The sequence below is a fragment of the Thunnus albacares genome, chromosome 18, assembly GCF_914725855.1.
Source record: "Thunnus albacares chromosome 18, fThuAlb1.1, whole genome shotgun sequence".
In the NCBI taxonomy this organism is placed as follows: Eukaryota; Metazoa; Chordata; class Actinopteri; order Scombriformes; family Scombridae; genus Thunnus; species Thunnus albacares.
Window position 1 is genome coordinate 29,697,736 of NC_058123.1, and position 25,491 is coordinate 29,723,226.

Here is a 25,491-nt window from a genome sequence, read left to right on the forward strand (position 1 = left end):
GTCGTTACGTCACTGTCCGGGGTTTCCTAGTGAAGTGAACCCTACGGCGTCATGGCGGAGGCCGGCTGTCGGAAGACCCTGGATTGAAACGCCAGCTTTCTACAATCGCAGTTGACCGACGAGCACTAGACTTTGCTTACATGTAAAACGGAAAAGGGGACTCACTTGATTTTTTTGGAGGGAGAGGAAAACCAACATTGCACCGGTTCTACTGAACTGAGTCGTTCGGGGCTGCTCTCCCTAACTGGGAGATAGCTAGCTAGCTAACGTAAGGTAGCGTTAGCTATCCGTAGCTGCTAGCTCACTAACTGTTCAGTAAAAGAAGAAAGGACCTCTGGAGTGGAAAGGTGGATTTAGACAACTATTTCAATCGGAGTTTCCCAGGTAATATACAATAACACCAGGTAACCGAGTGTGGAAATACTTATCCCCTAGTTCAGTGAGAAAGTAAGCTAACGTTACATGTTGATGTGTTAAAAGCCGCGAGAAGTGAGCGGCGAATGAAAACAAGATGGAAGAGGGTGAAGTTAGGTTAGCTCATTTGGGTTTGTGGGTTTAATAATGAATACTAAGTAAGTTGAACACTCTGCTGTGGTCCACTGGATGCACTAACATTTGCATAAAATTCGATGCCTGTTAAACGCCGAGTATCGGCTATAACTGGAAAGTGGGTCCCTTTTAAGATGAACTAGCGCAAAGTTTTGTTATTTTGTTAGCCTCCGTGCTAGCCTCGTGCTTCTTAATGTTAGCTAACGCTACTTTCCTTGACAACCTCAGTAAACGCTGGGCGAGCATCCCTCTCACTGCATGTTTATTGAACTCACGTTGACGTAAAATTTAAATTGGCACGGTATTTAATGTTTGACCCAAATTGTTGCGGCTCATGTTGTGGAATTTTAACGCTAACTGTTCTTAATGTTTTACTAGTGTCATGATTTTCTAACCCAGAAAATCATAACACTAGCATAACACATAACAGCTAGCAAAACAGTGATTGTCTAATGTTATAGACAGTCATTATCATGCCGCAACATAAGTTAGTAGTTATCGTTAATCAAGCTGCTGGTAGTGATATGTTAATCCCGGTTATTGCGGGATATTGTTCTCCGTTTGGATTTGGATGAAATACTGGCTGGCGCGTTGGCAGAGTCTGCATACATTACTGCTAACTTAACGTTACCCCGCCAATAGCCAGTATTAGCTAGTTAGCTACAAGCTAATCTGTTGCCACACTAAAACTCTAAATGGCACCCGAATCGATGACACCAAGACTGGCACAAGACTGTTGATTTCCAGAGGTTTTTTGGCCATTGTTAAGGTTAATGTGGTTATTTAGTGTTCAGAGCGCCCACGGAGCTTTGTGTGGAGGTGAAAACACGCTGCTGCTGCGCAGGCCTGATAGGCCCCAGCATACAGCGACGTGAGGCTACAGCCATCTACACAGCGCTATCTGTTCTACTTTTAACTCGAGATATTCATAATATTTTAGTGATTTGTTGTGCTACAGAGACAATTAACTCCTCTCCGAAAGAAAACGCAAGTCATAATTTTTTAGAAATTGTCACATTAAAAAATCTCGTGCGAAAATGTGTTGACAGCTCCTCAATGACTTTACAGTTCATTGATCAAACTACGATGAGGGGGATATAGTTGATCTGGAACGCCTGTACTGAACTGTAAATGCCTTTTACTTTAGAAGCCTGCGAATTTCTACCCTCAGTTTGTTACTCTGCCATGTTGCGCAGATTTTTAACAAGCTACAGCTTTAACAGTCCTCTTCATACATACCACTGGGAAAGCATAATGTTACTGAAATGAGACAGCTTTGATGAAGGCACATTCCTGGCATTTCCCAGACAGTATTTCTAATGTTGTTACTGTGTGTCTTCTCTCACAGTTTAACCACGTTGAACATAATACTAGAGTTTGTCCGGGGAAGTCTATATTTTGGACTTCAACATGGCTGGACGCAGTGAGGATGAAAGTGTAAGCAACAGCAGTGGAGAATCAAGGTAAATCAACTGATCATCTTTCACAGAAAAGGACATCAGATTAGTTTTGCTTATTGATTCAAATCAGTTGTTTCCATTTAAGAGTCATCTTACTATAATTAGGGCTGGACAAAATACCTATCATATTGATATTGTGATATGAGACTAGATATTGTCTTTTAGATTTTGAATATCGTGATATGACGCAAGTGTTGTCTTTTCCTGCTTTTGAAGGCTGTATTACAGTAAAGTGATGTAATTTTCTGAACTTAACTTTTGTTCTAACTTTTCAACTATTTCCCCACTTAGACATTATATCCACATTACTGATTATTATTTATCCAAAACCTCATTGTGTGAATATTTTGTGAAAGCACCAATAGTCATCCCTACAATATTGTTGCAATATCAATATCAAGGTATATTGTGATATTTGATTTTGTCCATATCGCCCAGCCCTAACTATAACACTGATAATATTGGTCTGTGGTCAGTAACTGTATCTGACTCATATTTCTACACATTAGACTGGAGTAGAATACTTTCAGAATCTGGTGTCTTGTCCCTGTATCAGGAACACTGCCATCTCCAGTTTGTTTACAATGAAATGTCTCACATGTAAAGTTAGAGGCTGACCAGTCAGAACTGAGTCTTGACATTAGCAGCACCTGAGGCTGCGTTCAGAATGAGAATAGCACAGCAACATTGAGATTGAAAAGTGTCTAACGGCATGCTATTTCTGTTTTCACTGCATTGAGGCAAGCTTTTAGCATTCTGGAAAATTGTAATGGCAGCACTAATCAGCTGTTGCGAGTTAGACAGTGGAATTAGCCCTAAGTAATCCAACTTGAATGTGCACTTGCACATATGTAATTGGCTAACATATTACATTGTCAGACAAACCTGGGTTGTATTAAGTTAAAGTGACGATAAGGCTACGGTGTTTGTTCAAGTGCTGTTATTGTCTAAATGAATAAGCTACTTGCATACATCACTCAAAGTGTTTATCTGTCTACAAGGCCAGAATGGATATCAATATAGTTTTCAACAATACTGCTATTGCATAAGGATGTACACCATTACACACAAGCTGGTATAATTTTTGTTCAGTGCTGAAACCATGTTTATACTCTGCAAAGACAGGTATTGAAGACAGCACTGCTTTTGACACCAGGTGTTGTATTTATCAGTATAAAGATATTTTGGCTGAGTCCAGTTCGTCAAACAGATTTGATATGTGGATGATTCATCCGTCAAGTACTAGTACACAAATTAGTGTTTCTTCATTTTCTCTTTGAATGTGACAGCAATTCTGATGATGAATCTGGTTCTGGATCGGGATCAGCATCTGGGTCCGGCTCAGGCTCCAGTTCCAGCTCCTCCAGCAGCAGCAGCCAGTCAGGGAGCAGTGACTCAGGAAGTGGCTCAGACTCTGGCAGCCAGTCAGATTCAGACACAGAGAAATCCAAGGAGAAGATAGAACCGCCAAATAAGTCAAACATTGATGGAGCTGAGGTACAGAAATCTGGTGGAGAAAATGAAATAATTTTGTCAAGAAATATTTGAACATTACATATTAACCACAAAGCTGCGTTTATACACTATAATCAGTGTACAGAGTGTTTGCTTTCATCTGAACAGCAATGCTACACCTAATGCAGGGAACTGCTTAAAAACACATGGTTCACATGATTTGACCTTTGACCCTGTTTGACACACTTGCAGAGCACTGTTAGTTTTTGGGGAAGGGTATTGAACACAGTTGGCAACTCGTTATAAGAAAGCTTCTTAAAACATTCACAATATTTTTGTCTAACCTTCTACTATACTGATTGATTGCAGTTCTGGAAGTCCAACCCAAGTATCCTAGCAGTGCAAAGATCTGCTATGCTCAGAAAACAGCAACAGCAGCAACAGCAGCAACAGCAGAGACAAAGCTCCTCAAATAGTGGATCTGATGAGGTTTGTTTCACACTAATCTCCATTACACTGTTACTGTGCTGTTTGAGTGGGAACTGATCAATGCCATCTGCAGCTGTCATTACTGTAAATTAATTTAACATCTGTAATTGGAGTTGCACAATAAATTGGCACTGTCTGATTATTTATGAACTATTATTGTGATTATTTATGTCAAACCTTTCTAGTCATCAAGTAGCGATGAATCCGACTCATCAAGTGGATCCAAAAGGAGAAGAAATTCAGGCTCCTCCGACTCTGGATCTGGTTCTGGATCTGGGAGTGGTTCTGGATCAGACTCATCAGCAGAGAACCACAGTGATGAAACAGCGTCAGACTATGAGCCCAGTCACAAAATCAAAAGCAGAAAGCCTCCAACCAAGTAAGTGGATAGTTGGCCTTTATGTCTGCTCAGGTATACAGGGTTACATTATACTGATATGATATTTAAAGGAGTAAGCTGAGTTTAACTCTGCATGTCACCTCTTGCCATGTCTCAGGATGAATTTTCGGAATGGGAAGAAAAGCAGCAACCAGAGGAAGAAATCCCAGAAGTGTTCTTCTTCTGATGATGAGGATGATAACTATAAGAAGGCAGTGTCTGCTGGGCCACGGCGGCAGGCCACGGTCAACATCAGTTACAAGGAGGATGAGGAGCTGAAGACAGACTCAGACGACCTGGTGGAAGTTCTGGGTGAAGATGTCCCGCAGCCCGAAGAAGACGAGTTTGAAACATTGGAGAGAGTGATGGACAGCAGAATAGGAAGGAAAAGGGGTAAGAAACATGATGCTGAGATTGATTTTGTCACTCACTCTGGTTTAACTGTTTAGACCTTCTGCTTGAACTTACTGCTGCTCTGTACACCACCAAAATGAAAAAAAACCAATGCCTGTTCTGAGTATGAATAAAGAAGCATGTTAATACTGTATTCCTTTTTTTCCCTTTCCTAACAGCAACAGGAAGCGTGACAACTGTATACGCTGTAGAAGCAGATGGGGACCCCAATGTCAACTTCAGTCACAACAAAGAGGCTGGTGAGATCCAGTACTTGATAAAGTGGAAGAACTGGGCCCACATCCACAACACCTGGGAGACGGAGGAAACACTCAAATTACAGAATGTCAAGGGCATGAAGAAATTGGACAATTTTAAGAAGAAGGAACAGGAAAAAAAGAAATGGTGAGAAATAGAGCTTCTTGTTTTATTAAAGTTTTTCACACTAAAAACTATCAGTGGCCAATTGTTCTCCCAGGTCACCTCATACTAAACTCATACCCAAACATTTCTTTAAAAGAAAATGGAAAACATTGAAAACTCAAATGTCACAATGTGTGACCTGATTGTTCTTGAGTGATTTGTTCATTCGAACCTAATTGTACCTACCTAAATGTAACAGTAATGAATGTAATGTCTCAAAGTAGCCATATGTACATGGAAACAAACATCGTCTATTGGAAGATGTATTCAGTATGACTGGCATTCCAAGCCATGGACATAACGGTCATGCTACAAGACCCCAACTGCTTCAGGTGACTGATTAAGTTTTTGGCTAACTTCATTAGTCAAAATTTTAATCATATTTGTCCTTATATTTTCTCCTGAGCACCTCAAAAAACAGCTGCCTCATCTTCTGTCAATGGGACCATTGTGTTGGCATAGAGACAAAAAAGGGTAGTGTAGGAGCAGGTTGTTCTGGTTCATCTTTCGCCATGGCGCTGTCCAGTGTCATCCAGAAATTCACTGTTTTGGCCAGTCTGTGTGTACCAGGTAGAACACCTTGTTATACCATAAGTGAACTTCCTCACCTTCATATGGCAAAACTGTGGGACTTCTATATCTGCAGCTGTTGCATTTTATTGTACAGAGATAACGAGGAGTTAATGTGTGTTTGAATTTCTCCAGACCTCCACAGCCTTGATAAAATGCAGATGAAAATGAAGATCTCATTTAGTATCCTCAGAAAAACTGCTGGTTTGGCTCAGATTAGAAATGAAATGCAGATTATTGCTTACTTTCTAATGCTTTTTTCTCCGTCCTCCCAGGTTAAAGACGGCCTCACCAGAGGATATCGAGTATTTCAATTGTCAGGAAGAACTGATTGATGACCTGCACTCTCAGTACCAGCTTGTGGAGAGAATCATAGGTGCGCTTTCACTTGTTTTTGTATGAAGTAGTTTGCTCAGAATATATTTGTTGCCATCAGATTTATGACTAAACAGGCCTCTGATCTCCATTGAACAGGACATTCAAACCAGAAGTCAGCGGCTGGTTACCCAGACTACCTGTGCAAGTGGCAGGGTTTACCATACTCGGAGTGTAGCTGGGAAGATGGAGCTCTGATTGCTAAGAAGTTCCAGAAATGCATTGATGACTACATGAGCAGAAACCAATCCAAGACCATTCCATTCAGAGACTGCAAGGTAACCAGCTACCAAGTCTCAACTGGCAGTGGCAGTATGTTGGTAATTAGGGCTGTGCGATTAATCAAATTTTATTTTCGGTTATGATTTTGGCTTCCAACGATTATGAAAACAAGATAATCAAGATAAAACGATTATTGTTTATAATATTTAATTTTGTAATGATGCTCTCATTTTGTCTTGTGTTGCAAATCTAGCACACCTCTTTCCTTTACAGCGGTGCGCTTTCGCCCCTAAACGCCTCCGACAGGCGTTGAGCATCTTTATCCACAGAACCAGCCGTCTGTCTACAGACTAACCTGCCTTAACCAGGCTAACTGACAACTGAAATTTACTGAACCAAAATAGTTTGCATGTCGGCCCCATGGGAGGAAATCAACAATGTTTGTACTTATTGATTCATTGGTTTTATTTCCTCGCCCACTGTAGCAAGTGAATCTGCCTGTAGTGAAACGAGGGCTAACTGGCGCTTCCTCCACAGGCTCCACTTCAATCAGCTGCACGACAGACCTGCTGCTTCTTCCCACTTTAACCTGAATAACAAACTGCGGCTCAGTGCTCCGGTTGGATCCAAACAGAGAGCCAGGGCTAGTGGAGGCTGGCTGGCTGTGCTTCCCTCCAGTCATGCAGCGGCTAATGCTCTGCTAGCCTCCCAGCTAGCCCCGGCTAGTGGGAAGTGGGAAGAAGCAGCGGGTCTGTCGGGCAGCTGAGTGAAGTGGAGCCTACGGAGGAAGCACCAAGACCATCAGGATGTAATAGTCCGTGGAGGTGCTGCGGTGTTCGGCTGCACAGATAGGAAACCCTTCAGCTGACAGGATGTACCACTCTGTTTAAAAAAACTTTTTCCTCTTCTTCTTTTTGGTTTATAACAGCAGTTGGTAACCAGCATATTAGGTGCCTTACCGCCACCCTGTGCTTCAGTCTGTGGACCAAAGATTAAATCCTACGTTAATCCTGTCTGTCTGATAAACTCAAAGAAAACTGTACTGCTCCACCAACTTGGCAGGTTCATTAAAGTTTTAATGCTGAGCTCTGGAACACCAGTCTTCCTGAGTTCTTCCCTCATATATTGTCTTTCTTAATCTATGATTGCATGTATAATAATCTCCTCAGCCAGGTGGAAAAAAATATATGCATATATCGGCATTGGCAATCGGCAAAAATGAGTCAAAAAGTAATCATGATCTCAATATTGACCAAAATAATCATTATTATGATTTTTGCCATAATCGAGCAGCCCTATTGGTAATGCATCATACCTCTGTAGAGTTTTTAATTTAGTGTGGTGGTGAGTTTTTACTCAAAATTGCTTACTTAAAATTGTCTACTTAAAAATTGACCTCACCATCTGCTCTCTCCTGCAGGTGCTGAAACAGAGACCCAGGTTTGTGCCTATGAAGAAGCAGCCAGTTTACATAGGAGGTGATGGACTGGAGCTCAGAGACTACCAGTTGGACAGTTTGAACTGGATGGCCCATTCCTGGTGCAAGTATGGCTCAAACAATCCTTTGAATTCTATTGTCTATCCTATTATAAATGTAATAGGTTTGTCTTAGGGCTGGGCAATTGAAAAGTAAAAAAAACAACATTATGACTTAAGGCTGGGCAATAAAACATTCTCGATATGGGATCATAATAAAAATTTTGTTGATTATGATGATAAACTTGGATTGATCGAACAGCCTGTCACACAGCAGAAATAACAACAGCTAGTCAGTCTGCAGTTTTTTGGCTTGCATGTACATGCCCATTTCCTACTGCAAAGCATTGTTTGACCTACCGGTGAAGAGGGTGGATGTCCTCTGGAAAAGAGGAAGAAAATGAGTGGAACCGAGGGACACAAATGTCACATGATGATGCCAGCAACCTCAGATTAGCCTCTGTGTCAGAGTCTGCCCACGGTTAAATGGTGAACCCAGGCAGGCAAAGAGGGACAAACTCTGCTACATCTACCGACGAGGCTACAGTAGTGCTTACATTAGCAGAACTACTACTAGAGTGCCCCTCACATCTAAAGTAACACCTAGCCGAAAAAAGCTGCTCTAACTCACAGACACTTCTCTCCAGTAGAAACATCCTGCCTGCAGTTGTGGAACAGTCATCACACATCGCTTTAATGAGGCTGCTTTATTTATATTTATATATATATAAAAAAGATGTAGCATGGCAGTTTTGCACTTTTTTACTCAGATATCTACCTCTAAAACATTTGAGACATGACCAAAGGAATTTTATGTGATAGTAGTCATGGCTTTAAGTTTACATGTTAATAAGTTACAAGGCATGCTTACTTGTTTTTTAAACAGATAAAGCATGTTTGCAAAGTTAAATGCGCTTTAAAAAGCGCTTTGAGTGGTCCGAAGACTAGCAAGGCACTATACAAGTACAGTCCATTTACCATTTTACCAAATGTTTCCATTATGATGATCTATTTTTTGTTAATAAACTATTCTGAAGTTTAACTTTTAAACCCTCTGGTTTTTCAGGCTTTAGTCATTATCAGGATACTCTTCAAAATGGCAGCATTATCATATTATATATTGTGATAAATGTCGATATAGATCAATAAGGAAAAGATTATAGTGATCTTACTATTTTTTCCATATTGCCCAGCCCTATTATGGCTCTAATCAACCTCATTTTAGTCATATGGAGATGTTTTATAAATTCATTCCCTCATACACACCGTCCACCTGCATTTCGAGGCGATTAATTAACCATACGTGTCTATCTGTCTATCCATCCATTTTCCGCCACTTATTTTGGACCCGGTCTCGAAGCCATCATATCGAGTTAGCAAACTGAGACATCCTTCACCCCAGGGGGCATCCTAACCAGGTGCCCAAACCACCTCAGCTGGCTGCTTTTTATGCAAGAATATCCAAACTCCTCACCCTATCTTTCAGGCTGAGCCCAGACACCCTCCAGAGCAATCTCATTTTGGCCGCTTGTATCTGCAATCTCATTCTTTCAGTCACTACTCAAAGCTCTTGACCATAGGTGAGGGTTGGGATGTAGACCAACTGGTAAATTGAGAGCTTTGCCCTCTGGCTCCACTCTCTCTTCACCACAACTGTCTGGTACAACGCCCACATTACTGCTGATGCTGCACCAATCTGTCTGTCAACCTCACGCTTTATCTTATGCTCACTCGCAAACAAGGCCTCAAGATACTTGAACTCCTTCACTTGGAGCAGCAACTCACTCTCAACCCAGAGGGAGCAGTTCACCTTTTTCCAGCAGAGCACCATGGCCTCAGATTTGGAGAAGCTGACTCTCCTCTCAACCGCTTCACATTCCGCTGGAAAACGTCCAAGTGCCTGCTGTAGGTCATGTTGTGTAGAAGCCAACAGAACCACATCATCTGCAAAAAGTAGAGAAGCAATCCTCAGGTCCTCCCCCCAGCTGCGCCTTGAGATTCTGTCGATAAAAGTCACAAACAGAATCGGTGACAAGGGACAACCCTAGAGGAGCCAACACCCACTGAGAATGAGTCTGACTTACTGCCGAGAATGCGGACAAAGCTCTCACTGTGGTTATATAAGGACCGAATGGCTCACAGCAAAGACCCTGGTATCCCATACTCCTGCAGCACGGCCCACAAGGTGCCCTGAGGGACATGGTCATAAGCCCTCTTCAAGTCCACAAAGCATATGGAGAGTGGATGTGTGAATTCCCATGACCCCTCAAGTATCTTTGCAAGGGTGAAGAACTGGTCCACTGTGCCATGGCCAGGTTGGAATCCACATTGTTCCTTCTGAATCCAAGGTTTGACAGTTGGCCAGAGCCTCCTTTCCAGCACCCTGTCATAAGCTTTCCCTTGAAGGCTGAGTATTGTGATCCCCTGATAGTTGGAGCACATCCTCCGGTCCCCTCTTTTGACAATGGGAAACATCACCCCGGCCTGCCAGTCCAGAGGCACTGTCCCTGATCTCCACGCGGCACTGAAGACACATGCCAGCCATGATAGCATCCTTTCCGTGGGTGTCCACAAGCAGGGTCTTGAGTTGCTGCCTGATAACCTTCAGCACTGATGACCTTCTGGCCACAACTCTGAGCTCAACAACTGAGGTCCTGAACATGGCCCACTTGGATTCTATGTCCCCAACCTCCCCTGGGATGCAGGAGAAATTCCTCCGGAGATCAGAGTTGAAGACCTCACGGGTTTCTGCCAGATGTTCCCAGTCGAGTCTCACTACTTGTTTGGGTCTCCCAGGTCTGTCCAGTTGACAGCTTTGCTCCTCTCTTTACCTGAGTGTCCTGATGACACAACTACAAATTTGATCATCGATATTTGGCCAAATGTGTTCTGGTACTTATGAACAACCTTATACTGGATAACTGCTGTTCCTTGCATACGCACTAACAATAGTGTCAGCAACACGAAGCTGCAAGGAGGCGACCCTCTCATTCTGCAGGGAGAAGTCCAGCGCTCAGCCGGGGACTCGTGAGTATCCCCACATCTGCCTGGCGCCTCTAACCCTGTGTCTAGTCAGGACAAAACGACTCAAGTGTTGGAGAAATGCAGATTTTCAGTACAAATAACTATAATTTTGTGTACAGGTGTATTTAATAAGATATCATTTGATTAATCGTTAACAAGGTAAATATGACGATTAATCGTGACATTGATTTTAGGTGATTGCCCAGCCTAGTTTGTCCCATGGTCATATGTCAGATGCCCCATCACACAGTAGTGTGTATCAGGCCCACAATCTGAACTTTTGCTGTTGCTCTCTCTTGCTCTGTCTTCATTCATAGAGGCAACAGCTGCATACTTGCTGATGAGATGGGTTTAGGGAAGACCATCCAGACCATCTCCTTCCTCAATTACCTGTTTAATGAGCATCAGTTGTACGGGCCCTTCTTGCTGGTGGTGCCTCTCTCTACGTTAACCTCGTGGCAGAGAGAAATCCAGCTCTGGGCCCCTCAGATGAATATCGTGGTCTACCTGGGAGACATCAGCAGCAGGAACATGGTATGTTCAAACACATGCTACACACACATAGTAGGAGTGCCTGTGCATCAGGTCATATCTGAGAAAGACTTCACTTTTTACAAATAGATTGATACAATTTTATATTCTACATCAATGGTTCCCAACCTTTTTCCTTAAAGGACCCCTATTTTACTTTTGAGTAAAGTGACCCTCTGTGGAATTTACAATATTAAAAATGAATTTGAATGTTGCAAATATAATAATCCTTATATTTTATGAACTTTTTATACAATTCTATGGCAGTACTACATAGTTAATAGGCTTCTTTTTGACACTTTCAGTGGTGTCTTCTGTCAGACTTTTGGCAATTTTTTCATGTGCTATTTGGTTGTTTTAACCGCATGCTTTTGTAGTGTATGACTAAACTATTTAGCTGGCTTGATACAGTATTTTAGCATAGCGCTCCAACAGTTTGATATTTTTCACAGAGGGCATAGTGCACATGTAGGAGGAGAGATGCAAACAGATGGGAGGGTGTGCAAAACAAATTGTTGATATTTTGGTGGGAACCGGGTCTTACAAGTTGCACCTAGAATAGATGTCTGAGAACTATGTGTGTTTCTGGAGCGACATCAAATACACTGACACTTTGGAAAAACACTCTCCAACCAGTAGATACATTTAAATTGGTAACAAAAGCAGTGTTTCATATTTTGTTCTTGACGTGCAAACACTGTTATGCCATGCCAGCTACTAAATGATGTGACCATTTACCATGTAAAAGTAATGACTGAAATAGCATCTTTGATTACTGATGTGATCATATACTGGTGCACCTTGGGACCCCGAGGTGGGGAAAAAGTGTTCTACATTATTTACAATTATAAAATTTGTATTTCCCCCATTTTCCTGAAAAGTTTACCTGCCGTTTATCAATGACTGCCTTAACATTTGTGATGTCTCCGTTTCTCCTGTGTTGTCCTTTAATAGATCAGAACACATGAGTGGATGCACGTCCACAACAAGAGATTGAAATTCAACATCCTACTCACAACATATGAGATCCTTCTCAAAGACAAGGTCAGCAGCTACTTCACAATCATGAATCATGATGGTCTTGCTGTTGTATATTACTTAATCTACATTATTTATGACACATGAAATGGTAAAAGTCAGCTCTAAAGCTGTGCAGTATGTCAGTACATGTAAACCTGTGACAAATGTGTGTCTCCAGTCATTTTTGGGCAGTGTCAACTGGGCTTTCATTGGTGTGGATGAGGCGCACCGTCTGAAAAATGATGACTCCCTCCTCTACAAGACTATGATCGACTTCAAGTCCAATCACAGGCTTCTGATCACAGGAACTCCACTGCAGAACTCCCTCAAAGAGCTCTGGTCCTTGCTGCACTTCATTATGCCTGAGAAGTAGGTCACATACATTTTTACACTTAAAAAACTGACTTAGTGGTTTTTTTTGTTTTTTTTTTGTTTTTTTTAATCAAGGTGTTTTTATTGCAGATTTTCACAGTATACAGCTTGCGTTCACTGTCACTTTGCTGCTCGCTCTTTCACTCAACCACTCACTCACCTGCTAAGCCGCATTTATGCATTGCCGTATTCCTTAAAAGGAGCTACGCTACCAGGAGTTTCCTAGGCAACGACACAGAGGTTAATTCACATTTCGGGAACAGTGCTGCACAGAGGCTCCCAAACGCTATTTATGTCTGAATGAATGGATATTTGGATAATTAAGATGAGATATTCGTTGATGACACTCAATATCTGTAGAGCACTTCCCCTTACATAACAATTAGTGACGGCGGGCTTCAGGCTGCTGCCAGCAGGTCATCCTCTGTGTACAGCCAGTCTGCAGCGCGCACAGATACAGGGACAAGCCAGAGGAAACACATTGCTTAGAACATGAGCTGTAGCTACCCGACTGCCATCTGAAGAGAGACACTCTGAGAGCAGGCTGAGCAGGCAGAGAGCCAGGGAGTTTCTGCCAAAAAACAAGCACCAAGATCCGGGGAAACATGAGAGCAGCCTCTCGCTAAACATGATGTGTGTTTACAGCAGAGAGCAGAAGGGAGGACAGACGTCTCACTCCGCTGCTCTGTGCTGCATGTCTGCTGCTGTTGCAGACGGTCACGGAGCGGACGCTTTTAGTTCGTAATTGTAGCGTCTGTTGTCTGAGTATTGATAACACACTCAGAGTTTTACAAATCAAGTTTTTTATTTGATGAATGTGGGCACTGATGCGCGAAAATGAACTACATGAGTTTTATTATTTAGTTTTTATTAAGTAATGTAATCAGTATATGCCAGAATATCATCAGTGTTTCCCTTATATTTGTACAGGCGGGGCCCCACCAGGCCAAAAAATATATTTAAATGCCAAACATAGGCCAAATACCCATTCATTTGGTTTATTTATATATTTACAATTAGTAGCGTTTGAGAGCCTCTGAGCACTGTTGTTTTGAAACGTGAGTCAATGTCTGTGTCATTGCCTGGGAAACTCTCTCTCTCTTTTACCTTGTTCCATGAGTTATCTGTATAGTTACACCCCCTCTGATGAGTGTTGTATGTCTTGTTTCTCAAGGTTTCACTCTTGGGAGCTGTTTGAGGAGGAACACGGTAAAGGCAGGGACTCGGGCTACACGAGTCTTCACAAAGAGCTGGAGCCTTTTCTGCTGCGCCGAGTCAAGAAGGACGTGGAGAAATCTCTTCCTGCCAAAGTGGAGCAGATCCTCAGAGTAGAGATGAGTGCTATCCAGAAACAGTATTATAAGTAAGAGCTAAACACTACTTTTATTTTTCCTAGTTGTGCACTTTTATGTAAACCACGAGTAAACTTCATATAGAAAATATTTCTTATGAAGATTTTTTTTTTTTCCTATTTGGGGGGCATACTTAGGCTGTGTTCAGACTGACAATAGCTGTGTCTTTGTCAGTATGGATATGTTGCTGGATCAAGCCGGATCAAATGCCACTCCTGCACCAATGCAGTGGCCTCCTTGAAAAGAATAACATTCAGTAGAGTTCAAATTGACATTAGCGCTGCTGGGAAAACAGTTGAACCAAGCTCAACTTTTGCTGCAACACATTACATCATTCGGGAAGGCACTGCATTGGCCAATCACCTTCATACAAGAACACAGGCGGGGTGGGTTACTTTGTAATGTGAACACCATGTTTCTATTAGAAATGGATCAATATGTCATTTCAGAGCCAATAATTGATAATTATCTGTTTGCTGTGGTCGATACTAATATGATAACCAGTTATTTTATGATTACAAATGGAAAAATGAAAATAGATATATATTTTTACACTGACCAGTTTATTTTTTTTATTGTAAACCTTTTTGTAGCGAGTTTATCTTTTTAATATGTATGCTAATTAACATCAGACCATATCTCCTTATAGACAAGACCCTTAGAATAACTTTTGAACTGATTAATGGTAACCTAAAGTCCTTCAACTGTTTAGAAAGGGTGCAGACGTTTTACAGCCTAAAGTCTACAAGAATTCAACAGATTTTCAGAAACAAAGCTAATTAGACTCAGTTGTTACATACAACCAACATTCGTTTTGAGCTCTGTGCTCTGCTGTCGTGTGTGTGTGTGTGTGTGTGTGTGTGTGTGTGTGTGTGTGTGTGTGTGTGTGTGTGTGTGTGTGTGTGTGTGTGTGTGTGTGTGTGTGAGAATCTCTCACGCAAATGGGCAAAAATTGGAGCCATAACAGAGAGACCCATAACACTGACCGAATGCAATACTATTGTTAAAATATGTTCTGTTATCTCCATAGTGAAATGATACTGCGGCTCCCAGTCCCCCTCCCCTCTCTGTGACGGTTGGCTTTTCACTCCACCTTTGAGTAAAGCCGATCGGAACACCTATAAAAACATTTGATTCCTGTCGTGGTCAGACAGCAAGTTCAGAGAGAGAGAAATGTAATTTTAAAAAGTATTGCAGTAAAAGTAGTGGATTGGTCCCTCTGACTGATATATTATTATATATGACATCATTAGATTATTAATAGTGAAGCATCAGTGTGTCAGCAACATGTTACTGTTGTAGCTGCTGGAGGTGGAGCTAGTTTGAACTACTTTATATTAGGGCTGGGCGACATGACCTATAAATAATGCGATATTTGTGGGATATATTGCGATATGTGTATATCTCGATATTGTGAATCTCCTGTAAACTACTAAAATACTAAACTACTAAATAAACTGCTGTTACAGTAAAGTTTAAGTTAAATAAAGTAGTGTTATAATACAGTTAAATAAAGTATGGAAATGAATCAAAGCGGAACCACTGGTGCTTTTATTCTAAAGCACCAGGTTTGCCTTGGGTCGGAAGTGTTGATGTAGTTGCTTTCGACAACAACAACAGTTAACAATTAGCTGTTAGTGGAAAGTTAAACCATTACACTCAGATACAAAAACATACACCACACCTCACCTACATATGTCACACACACACTCGCCCAGGAGAGTGGTCAGGATGGACGGGCAAGTGTGTGCGATGTGTGTAGGTGAGTTTTTTTTTCTTTTTGTGTCTGTGAGAGGGAGAGAGCCACAGAGGAGAGCAAGAGAAGCAAAACACCAAGATGAGTCTCATGCCATTGGGTTAAAAAAATATGTGACAATTTGTACTCGATGCTCACAATATAGTCATTTACTACATCCAACATAGAACAAGCCACAATACATTGAGTATAATAAATATATCGTCCATCTCTGCTTTATAGACAGTTAGAGCATAAATCAGCATAAAGCAGCTGTCAGCAGGTCTCCTGACTCCTTGCAACAAACAGAAAACTTTTCTTTTTCCACTGCAGCACAAGTAAACTGTTTCAGTAATAGTTTCCACTGCAGCACGACTGAACCATTTCAGTAATGTTATGGCCAATGAGCCATTGTTGGATGTTTAAATTTTTCAAAATAAAAGACCAAATTGTACCTCTTTGTCTGCTGTACTTAAAAACATACCGAACCATGACCCCAAAATTGAGGTACATACTCAACCATGAATTTTATGTACTCTTACACCCCTTCAGTCCAGTACCTTAAACAAAATGCCCCCACCAACTCAAACCCCCATGTTAAAATGCAGGACTGTTTTCAGTCTTAATCCCCACTAAGGATTCTGAGGGTTTTTTGACGCAGGGCCGTATTGAGTTTGAACACAACCTAACTCTCTAAATCATACCCAAAAATCCTCAGCCTTTTAAACCAATCAATCAATCTGTTCACCTCCTGCCTCAGTGATGCACAGAAGAGTCAACAGTTACAGAAGAGGACATTTCTAGATAATCTGTTTTTTGTTGCTGGACATTTAAGCGTAATTTATAGAATAATATTCTAATAATAATATGTATGTGTTTGTGACCAGATGGATCCTGACCAGGAACTACAAGGCTCTGAGTAAAGGTACCAAAGGTAGCACGTCAGGCTTCCTGAACATCATGATGGAGCTGAAGAAGTGTTGTAACCACTGTTACCTTATCAAGCCCCCAGAGGACAACGAGTTCCTCAACAGAGCTGAAGCCTTACAGGTCTGTTTATTTTCTTATTGTGCTGCAACATCAGGGTCTCTGTAATGTTTCAGACAATATTTAAAATTCATTTTATGTAGGCGTTTCCAGCAAAGTGTGTGTGTGTTTATGTGGATCTACAGTGGGGTCCAAAAGTCTGAGACCACTTAAAATCTCTATTTTCACATAAACTTGGAAATAATCAAAGTTTGAGCATTCAGGAACATTTAAAAACAAGTTATGGCATATAAAATGAAGAAATAATAAAGGTTCTGCACTTTTTCTAGATCAGCAATCGACTTTAAGCAAGTTTGTGGCATTGATCAACTTAACTGTTGGCCTGTGTTTTCCTCTTACAGCAACTGATCCGCAGCAGTGGGAAGCTGGTTCTGTTGGACAAGCTGCTGGTACGTTTGAAAGAGAGAGGCCACAGAGTTCTCATCTTCTCCCAGATGGTCAGGATGCTGGATATCCTGGCTGAATACCTTAGGAGCCGACAGTTCCTCTTTCAGGTAGCTACACACTATTCTCACATGACCATCAGACATACTGTACATACATGTGTGTGTGTATATATATAGTCCACAAAAGCTCACCAGCTAATCAGAAAAGATGAAATGCTATCTACATATTTCTGTTAAAAATTTCTACATTTGAAATGTTGTAAATTTGTTTAGCGGTTAGATGGCTCCATCAAAGGGGAGATGAGGAAGCAGGCATTGGATCATTTTAATGCTGAAGGCTCAGAGGTAAGACCCATGCTCTTAATACAGTAAATGTAGTTTGTGCTTCATTAGAACAGACCCCGACTGTTTCATATACTAAACCTCCACTTGTGCGCCCAGGATTTCTGCTTCTTGTTATCGACGCGTGCGGGTGGTCTGGGTATTAATCTGGCATCGGCTGACACAGTCGTCATCTTCGACTCAGATTGGAACCCCCAGAATGATCTGCAAGCCCAGGCCAGAGCCCACAGGATCGGACAGAAGAGACAGGTAAGCAACAACAGGTCCCTGCTTTTTCTTATCTGTAGGTATATTGGGGGGATTTTAGTACTCAGCGTTTTTCATCAATAGACCATACCGACTATTTCAGGTAAGTATATTTTGGGGGGGGGGGGGGGGACCTTATTTAACGGAGCTACGCTACTCTTTCACGTAGATGTCCTTTGAAGAACGAAGAGAGCGGCACTCATAATTTTGCAGTGGTGGAAACACTGGAGTATCTGCAGGATTTGAACATTTTTAAAAAGCTCATAATTCAGTTCCCTCAAAAAGGCCTTAGAAAGCATTAACAGGCTCATTAACAAAGGTCTTGAATATTATCTCTTTCCTGCTGTTGACAGTAGTATTAGTTACATAACAGACGGGTGATAAATTAAAGGAAGAAACAACATAAAGTGTCTTAGTAAGGTTTTGGGCCGCCACATGCGGCCAGAACAGCTTTATTGCGCCTTGGCATTGATTCTACAAGTATCTGAACTCTACTCCACTTTAAATGTGTTGAAATGCTGTTAAGTTGATTTGATTTACTTAACATACACAACACATAGTTACTGTATATCTTACTGTTTGCATGTGTACTGGCAGGTGAACATCTACCGTCTGGTGACGAAGGGCTCAGTGGAGGAAGACATCATTGAGAGGGCAAAGAAGAAGATGGTGCTGGACCATCTAGTCATTCAGAGGATGGACACCACTGGGAAAACTGTCCTCCACACTGGTGCTGCTCCTTCTAGGCAAGCAATAAATACTACATTTTACTGCTGCTTGGCTCATCCCTTATAGCTTTTTCACCCCCAAAAAATCAATTTGAGGGATTTCATCTGTAGTGTATGTCATCTCAAATGTTACAGCTACACCTTTTGTCTTAATTTTATGCAGTTCAGCGCCATTCAACAAGGAGGAGCTGTCTGCAATCCTGAAGTTTGGTGCTGAGGAGCTTTTCAAAGAGCCAGAGGGTGAAGAGCAGGAGCCTCAAGTAAGTAGTTATATACTGTATCATATACATAATCACACTGTTATTCTGAAATATATTAGAGTAGCATTTCCTGACCTGTCCTGCTCTGAAGGAAATGGACATTGATGAGATCCTCAAAAGAGCTGAGACCAGAGAGAATGACCCTGGACCCTCCACCGTGGGAGAAGAACTGCTGTCTCAATTCAAGGTAAAAACATCAGGAAGTAACTTATTTCAGTAACAATATCCATAAGGACATTTGTTATTTTTCAGCAAGTTAACATTTACTGTTTTGTTGTGTTTTTTTAATTGAGTGACACATGTTGAAACACACAAACTTTGTTGGACTTGGCACACAGTGTAGCTGATATGGTTCTCTGACCTGTACAGGTGGCTAACTTCTCCATGATGGAGGATGAGGAAATAGACATCGACTCTGAGCGTAGCCAGCGGAGTTGGGACGACATCATTCCTGAGGAGCAGAGGAGGAGAATGGAAGAGGAAGAGAGACAGAAGGAGCTGGAGGAAATATACATGCTACCACGCATGAGGAATTGTGCCAAACAGGTACTCCTAGAAAAATGATGATTCATTACTTTCAGGTTCTGGTTTTAACTTGTGTGCTATTTAGTGGTGTTTTGGTTTCTCAATGAGCTTCCTTGTTATTTGTCTTGCTTTGTGTGAACAGATAAGCTTTAACGCTAGTGAGGGCCGGCAGAGCAGGAACAGGAGATACTCTGGGTCTGACAGTGATTCCCCCTCAGACCGAAAGAGGCCAAAGAAACGAGGTCGGCCTCGAACCATTCCACGAGAAAATATCAAAGGCTTCAGTGATGCTGAGATCCGGAGGTGACCATAATAGTTATCATAAGATTTCTCAGTGCAATAATTCAATCTACTCTTGTTACACATTCCTGTTTACATCTCTTCTTACAGGTTTGTCAAGAGTTACAAAAAATTTGGAGGACCACTGGAAAGGTGAGCAGTAACTGCTGTAGTTCCAGCTGTAGCCGTAGATTCTTCTCAATAAACAACCACATGACGTATAGTCTGCTCAACTCGTGTCTTATTCTTTCAGGTTGGATGCTATCGCTCGTGATGCTGAACTTGTAGATAAGTCTGAACATGACCTGAAACGCTTGGCAGAGACAGTTCACAACGGCTGTGTGAGAACACTACGAGAAAACCCCTGTGGACCAGAAAAGACCTCAGGTAACCAATCAGCTTGCTTTATTTCTCAAAGGTTCCAAAGCACCTTTACAGTTATCTCATTTTAATGTAGATCTGGCTCCAGATGCAGATTTCCAGACATTTCTAAATATTTAGTAATTTTCTTACGTTTTGAAATAACAGAGGTTTGTGCAATAAATATGTGTTTTGAGTACGTTTGGAGTTTGTTGTGTTTTTGGTTTGCAGAAAATATTGTGAGTAACTAACAACGGTGCATTTAGGTTTCACTGTGCAGCTGTGCTACATTTAGGCCAGACTCACCAAAGGATTGTTTTTGTACTTTATATATTGTATTATGTATTATAAAGATCTAACTTTCTGCAAAACAAAAGATAAATAAAAAAAGAATACACAAGTAGGACTAAAACCAACAGTTATCTACTGTTGGCAGGGCCAACAAGTGAATGCTGCTTCCTGTTTGTGTCACAGCAGTTTGTGACAGCATTGCACAAGATGGTGCACAAAGAAGAAGCTGCAGTTCAGTTAATTAACTACTGCATGAGAGAATACCAGGGATGGAAATAAACACCGGCCAAATGGAGATGAATTCGTGAAGCGGCTGGTGAATTTGCACAATCTATCAGCCACGGTGGCCGATGTGCTGTAACGTTACCGGTCGACAGCGACAGTGCAGTTAATATCATTTAGTTTTAGCGGGTATGACTGTGACATTAGTGTCTGTGCCGCTGTGTGTGCAGCTATTCAGTATGTAATATGTATGTTAATAATAATATGGGTGGATATATCAAATGGTATGTCTTTCTTTTTAACTACTTTTTTTCATGCAGCATTAAAAGGGAATGAAAACATGAAACTTGATGAAACTTCTTTGATTATCAGGAGGCAGAAGAGGGAAGGTGAAAGGCCCCACATTCAGGATCTCCGGTGTTCAGGTCAATGCCAAGCTTGTCATCTCCCACGAGGAAGAGTTGGCTCCACTCCACAAGGCCATTCCTGCTGACCCTGAGGAGAGAAAGAAGTAAGGCTCGACATACACAAACAGCCTCTGTTTCCTCCTGGTATTAACATGTGATCTGTATCTGGATAATGACATCTGACCCATGAGCCTTTGTATTTACAGTAATTATTAAGAAGAGCTTGATATCTTGATTCTACCCACATCGTTGGAAGTAGGCAGGGCTGGTGGACTTCCCAGGTCATTTCAGCGTTTCAGCTGATCCCTGATAGTCGATAGTAGTTATTTTTTATATATATATGATGCATAAACGGGTACAATTTTCAAATGATTTCAGTGAAAATTTAGGAGCATTCACATTTACCAAGAGTACTATTTTCTCGATCCTTCACGCGATTCCTTTCCTTTGACTTAAATTCCTCCGTAGTAATCAGCTTTGACAATTTCAGGTCCTTCTGTACATTATTCTGGGAAGAAGGGGCAGCATATTTCAAATCTTTTTTGCCTAATTTGGTCTCTCTAACATCTGTAGAATATTGTGAAAGCACAGGCCATATTGATTTAGGTTTTTATACACAGGCAAGGAGGAACCAGTCCAAGGAGAGATTTATATATAAAAGTCTGCGGACATACAGAGATGGCCACTTAGCAGCAGCATACAGAGTACAGTGTATACCTGCCAACACTCCTGATTTTCGCAGGAGTCTCCCTGTTTTTAACTCTCTCTCCCGCTGTGCTCCCAACTGGTAATTACTCCTGTTAATCTCCCGATTTCATAGTTTTTCCTTTTCGTTATCACAGCCTGTTTCTGGCACTGTACAGTGTATGTGCGCAGCTGCTCTCTGCGCAGGCAGTCCTTCATCCTGTCCTCTGTCCTCTGCTGCTGATGTGATTCACTGCCTGCAGGTACCACTGATAGAGAGAATAGGTTCTGGTTTGTCTCAGCCAGTAGCTAAATTTACAAGAATTTGCCAAATCTTAAGATATGTGGTAAACTCAGATAAACAGTTCCAGGCTACATACAGACAGCTTGACAGCCTGTTTGTTGAACAGGTGCTTTGATAAAGTACTTCTTAGCTTTTATACTTGCGAAGGTTTTGTTGCACTTAGTTACTTTATTGCACAGTAGCGTAACGAGCGTATCGTCAACGTGAGTAAAACGTTCTCTTTCACTTCAAATATGAGAGACAGTTGTATAGACTGGCTGATATGACTGAGATCAATATCACTATATTAGTAAGAATATTTTTAAGATATCAACATGTGATTCCACTGTTATGCTTTACATCAGATAAAGCTTTCAAAACAAAACCTTTAGTGACAAATGCCTTCATTTTTAATCACAATTAGCTTTGAATCATTCATTTAGCCAGCAGAAGTCTGTAAGATGATAAATTCATATGATCATATCATAAGTGAAGTATAATGTCCTCCTGAATATAAATGTGCTTTTGAATAACTGGTTCATTTTGACACCACATATTACTTTTCATATGTATGCAACGTTCACTGACTGTGCAGTCATGAAAAGAGTTTTAAAGTCAAATATGTAAAGAACCCTACATAAAGCTACCACCGCTACTCGGATCTTTCCAGGTTTGCTTAAGATAGCAGGAAGAGGTTGAGTTAAGAGACCTTTCACCTCCTTCTGCTGGATGGAGTTCCTTCAATCAATCAATCAATCAATTTTTATTTATATAGCGCCATATCACAACAGAAGTCATCTCAAGGCACTTTTCACATAGAGCAGGTCAAGACCGTACTCTTTAATTTACAGAGACCCAACAGTTCCCCCATGAGCAGCACTTGGCGACAGCGGTAAGGAAAAACTCCCCTTTAACAGGTAGAAACCTCAAGCAGAACCCGGCTCTTGGTGGGCGGCCATCTGCTTTGACCGGTTGGGTTCTTCTTAACAATGTTGTCACGTTAACAGATTGCATTTACACCTGGCTGAGATCCACCACTAAATGTGCTCCGCTCAGTCCAATCACATTCCCATCACAATGCGTCGGCATCCATCTACACCTGTATCAAGATCTTTCTTTATCCAGATACAGCTCACATGTTCATGTGAGCTGTAAGTGGGATCTACATCATTTTTATTAGACAGGATTAGGCATCACAGTTTGCTTTTATTGGCCTGTGAGATATTCAACTAGTTAACAGCACACACTGTCTCAGACTATCTCCATATCCATGGCTGAAGAGCAAAACCTCCTATCTGAAAAATGCACTTTTTTGAGAAAACTTGTTTTCTTGCAGAATGCTATTTAAGGATACCCAATACATAATACACTGTTTTTGAACTATATTACTATATTATGTGGTATAGTTTACGGTATGTTTGTATGGTTATTACGGTATTAACAAATAATACAGTAAGTGTATTATAATACAGTGTATTATATATTGGGTATCCTTAACAAATAGCATTCTGCAAGAAAACAAGTTTTTTTTTAGTTGTCTCAAAAAAGTGCATTCTTCAGATATCATGCAGCCCTGTTGCTAAATTCAACAGGACCAAATCTATCGGTATGACAGCTAATTGTATGTATTTAATCAGGTATATGATTCCATGCCACTCGAAGGCAGCACACTTCGACATTGAGTGGGGGAAGGAGGATGACTCCAGCCTCCTCATAGGAATCTATGAGTACGGTTACGGCAGCTGGGAGATGATCAAGATGGACCCAGACCTCAATCTCACACACAAGGTGAGTTTAGGCACAGAACATTTCAGAGTATTATGTACAGTATGTTGTCATATTGCATTGTTTTTAATATAATATATAGACAATATACTATGGATGATGTATATAAAACAACCTAATAAACAGAATATTTTCTCTGTGATGCTTCAAGTCCTGCAATTTGATTTTTTTTTTTTACTGAACAAAAATATTTGTTTACATTTTTGTAATGTTTCCTGTGCAGAAATACAAGTGTAAACTAATGTAAGGGTATCATGTGCAGTGATAATAGGAAAAGTGACGATGATTACATACCTAGCCTCATTTTTTGTACCATTCAAAGACTTGGATATATTATCAATAGCATTTGAAGAGAATAAAAACAGTCTTATTGCTATTATTATCTCCAAGTGCCTCACAGCACACACCACATATAATAATGTTTACTGTGCCCATCGTTGATCAGCTCCTACCAGATGACCCTGACAAGAAGCCACAGGCCAAACAGCTACAGACCAGAGCAGACTACCTCATCAAGTTACTAAGCAAGGACCTGGCCAAAAAAGAAGCTCAGAAACAAGCAGGGACTGTAAGTCTTCCATGTCAAGCCTCCTCTATGTCACTAATTAGAATGCTTATGTATGAATGGTTTTCAACATGCCTCCTTCTGTGTGTGTGTGTGTGTGTGTGTAGGCCAGTTCACGAAAGAGGAAACCAAGAAGTAAAAAGAGCAAAACGCAGAAAACAACTAAGATGGATGAGTTGATGAAGAGCCCGTCCTCAGATCCCCCATCAGACAAGAGGTCAGACGATGAGGATGAAACTGAGGAGGTGGAAAAGGTAAATTCAGACACGATTAGTACCGGTTTTGCTTGCTGTATCATCAAAATGAATGATTGGAGTTAATGTGGAATGTGCACTCACCCTTTTTCAGGAGGTGACACCAGTAAAGGCACCGAGCAGACGGAGCCGAGCCGACAGGGCGGTGGTGGAGGAGGACGACGACGAAGAGGAGGAGGAAGCTGACCAGGAGGAGCTTTCTTCATCAGGGGAGAGGGAGGTCAAAGAGAAGGAGATTAAGAAAGAATGCAAAAAGGAGAAGAAGGAGGAAAGTTGGGACATTAAGGAGACAAAGGAGCCAAAAGAGAAAAAAGAAACAAAGCCTCTGGAGGCAGTGCATAAACAAGAGGAGATCATGGAGAAGGTGAAATAACTAAACATATGTTTTACTGTTAGCCACCATGGTGTTGTTGGCTGTCATTGTAAATAGCCAAAGAGGGAAAAAACTTGTTGTGTAGAACTGATTGTCATATATTTTTATCAGACTGAAGTAAAGGCTGAGGTACGGGAACGCACAAAGAAAGCCTCTGATGTGCCGGTCCATATAACAGCAAGTGGAGAGAATGTTCCGGTATCTGAGGAGTCTGAGGAACTGGACCAGAAGACCTTCAGTGTGGTACGTTCACACTGATGATCACACCTTCAGATAGAACACGCTTCATGTTCAGCTAATGACAGGATTGATTATTTTGGCCGTTCTTTGTTCCAGCGTATGATGTTAATGTCAGTAAACTACTGGAAATCGGAGTCACTGGAGTTGTCTTCTGTTTTGAATGTCGTAGTGTAAAGAGAGAATGCGGCCAGTGAAAGCAGCCCTGAAGCAGCTGGACAGACCAGAGAAAGGGCTTTCGGAGCGCGAGCAGCTGGAACACACGAGACAGTGCCTCATCAAGATCGGAGATCACATCACCGAGTGTCTGAAAGAGTATTCAAACCCTGACCAGATCAAACAGTGGAGAAAGTGAGTGTACACCGTCTCCTCTAATCACATTATTACCAACC

At 41.4% G+C, this 25,491-nt stretch overlaps 1 protein-coding gene across 2 annotated transcripts in view; it reads left to right on the top strand.

Annotated features, from left to right (window-relative positions):
* Positions 1 to 25,491, top strand: part of chd1 (chromodomain helicase DNA binding protein 1) — a 28,903-nt gene continuing 3,412 nt past the window's right edge. The window contains exons 1-32 of one of the 2 annotated variants that reach the window (XM_044333318.1): positions 1 to 384; positions 1,898 to 2,012; positions 3,299 to 3,506; positions 3,834 to 3,953; positions 4,139 to 4,332; positions 4,451 to 4,725; positions 4,905 to 5,130; positions 5,994 to 6,094; positions 6,193 to 6,371; positions 7,736 to 7,860; positions 11,133 to 11,349; positions 12,301 to 12,390; positions 12,545 to 12,735; positions 13,913 to 14,101; positions 16,713 to 16,875; positions 17,214 to 17,366; positions 17,532 to 17,603; positions 17,700 to 17,849; positions 18,444 to 18,592; positions 18,738 to 18,834; positions 18,926 to 19,021; positions 19,204 to 19,380; positions 19,502 to 19,662; positions 19,750 to 19,791; positions 19,892 to 20,025; positions 20,884 to 21,022; positions 23,523 to 23,673; positions 24,116 to 24,238; positions 24,343 to 24,489; positions 24,584 to 24,853; positions 24,974 to 25,105; positions 25,272 to 25,450. In XM_044333318.1, coding sequence (XP_044189253.1) covers positions 1,960 to 2,012; positions 3,299 to 3,506; positions 3,834 to 3,953; positions 4,139 to 4,332; positions 4,451 to 4,725; positions 4,905 to 5,130; positions 5,994 to 6,094; positions 6,193 to 6,371; positions 7,736 to 7,860; positions 11,133 to 11,349; positions 12,301 to 12,390; positions 12,545 to 12,735; positions 13,913 to 14,101; positions 16,713 to 16,875; positions 17,214 to 17,366; positions 17,532 to 17,603; positions 17,700 to 17,849; positions 18,444 to 18,592; positions 18,738 to 18,834; positions 18,926 to 19,021; positions 19,204 to 19,380; positions 19,502 to 19,662; positions 19,750 to 19,791; positions 19,892 to 20,025; positions 20,884 to 21,022; positions 23,523 to 23,673; positions 24,116 to 24,238; positions 24,343 to 24,489; positions 24,584 to 24,853; positions 24,974 to 25,105; positions 25,272 to 25,450 — 4,703 coding nt within the window. In that variant the 5' untranslated portion in view covers positions 1 to 384; positions 1,898 to 1,959. Of the gene's footprint in view, positions 385 to 492; positions 573 to 1,897; positions 2,013 to 3,298; positions 3,507 to 3,833; positions 3,954 to 4,138; positions 4,333 to 4,450; positions 4,726 to 4,904; positions 5,131 to 5,993; positions 6,095 to 6,192; positions 6,372 to 7,735; positions 7,861 to 11,132; positions 11,350 to 12,300; positions 12,391 to 12,544; positions 12,736 to 13,912; positions 14,102 to 16,712; positions 16,876 to 17,213; positions 17,367 to 17,531; positions 17,604 to 17,699; positions 17,850 to 18,443; positions 18,593 to 18,737; positions 18,835 to 18,925; positions 19,022 to 19,203; positions 19,381 to 19,501; positions 19,663 to 19,749; positions 19,792 to 19,891; positions 20,026 to 20,883; positions 21,023 to 23,522; positions 23,674 to 24,115; positions 24,239 to 24,342; positions 24,490 to 24,583; positions 24,854 to 24,973; positions 25,106 to 25,271; positions 25,451 to 25,491 lie in introns of those variants that run through there. The other variant, XM_044333319.1, reaches the window with a different exon arrangement.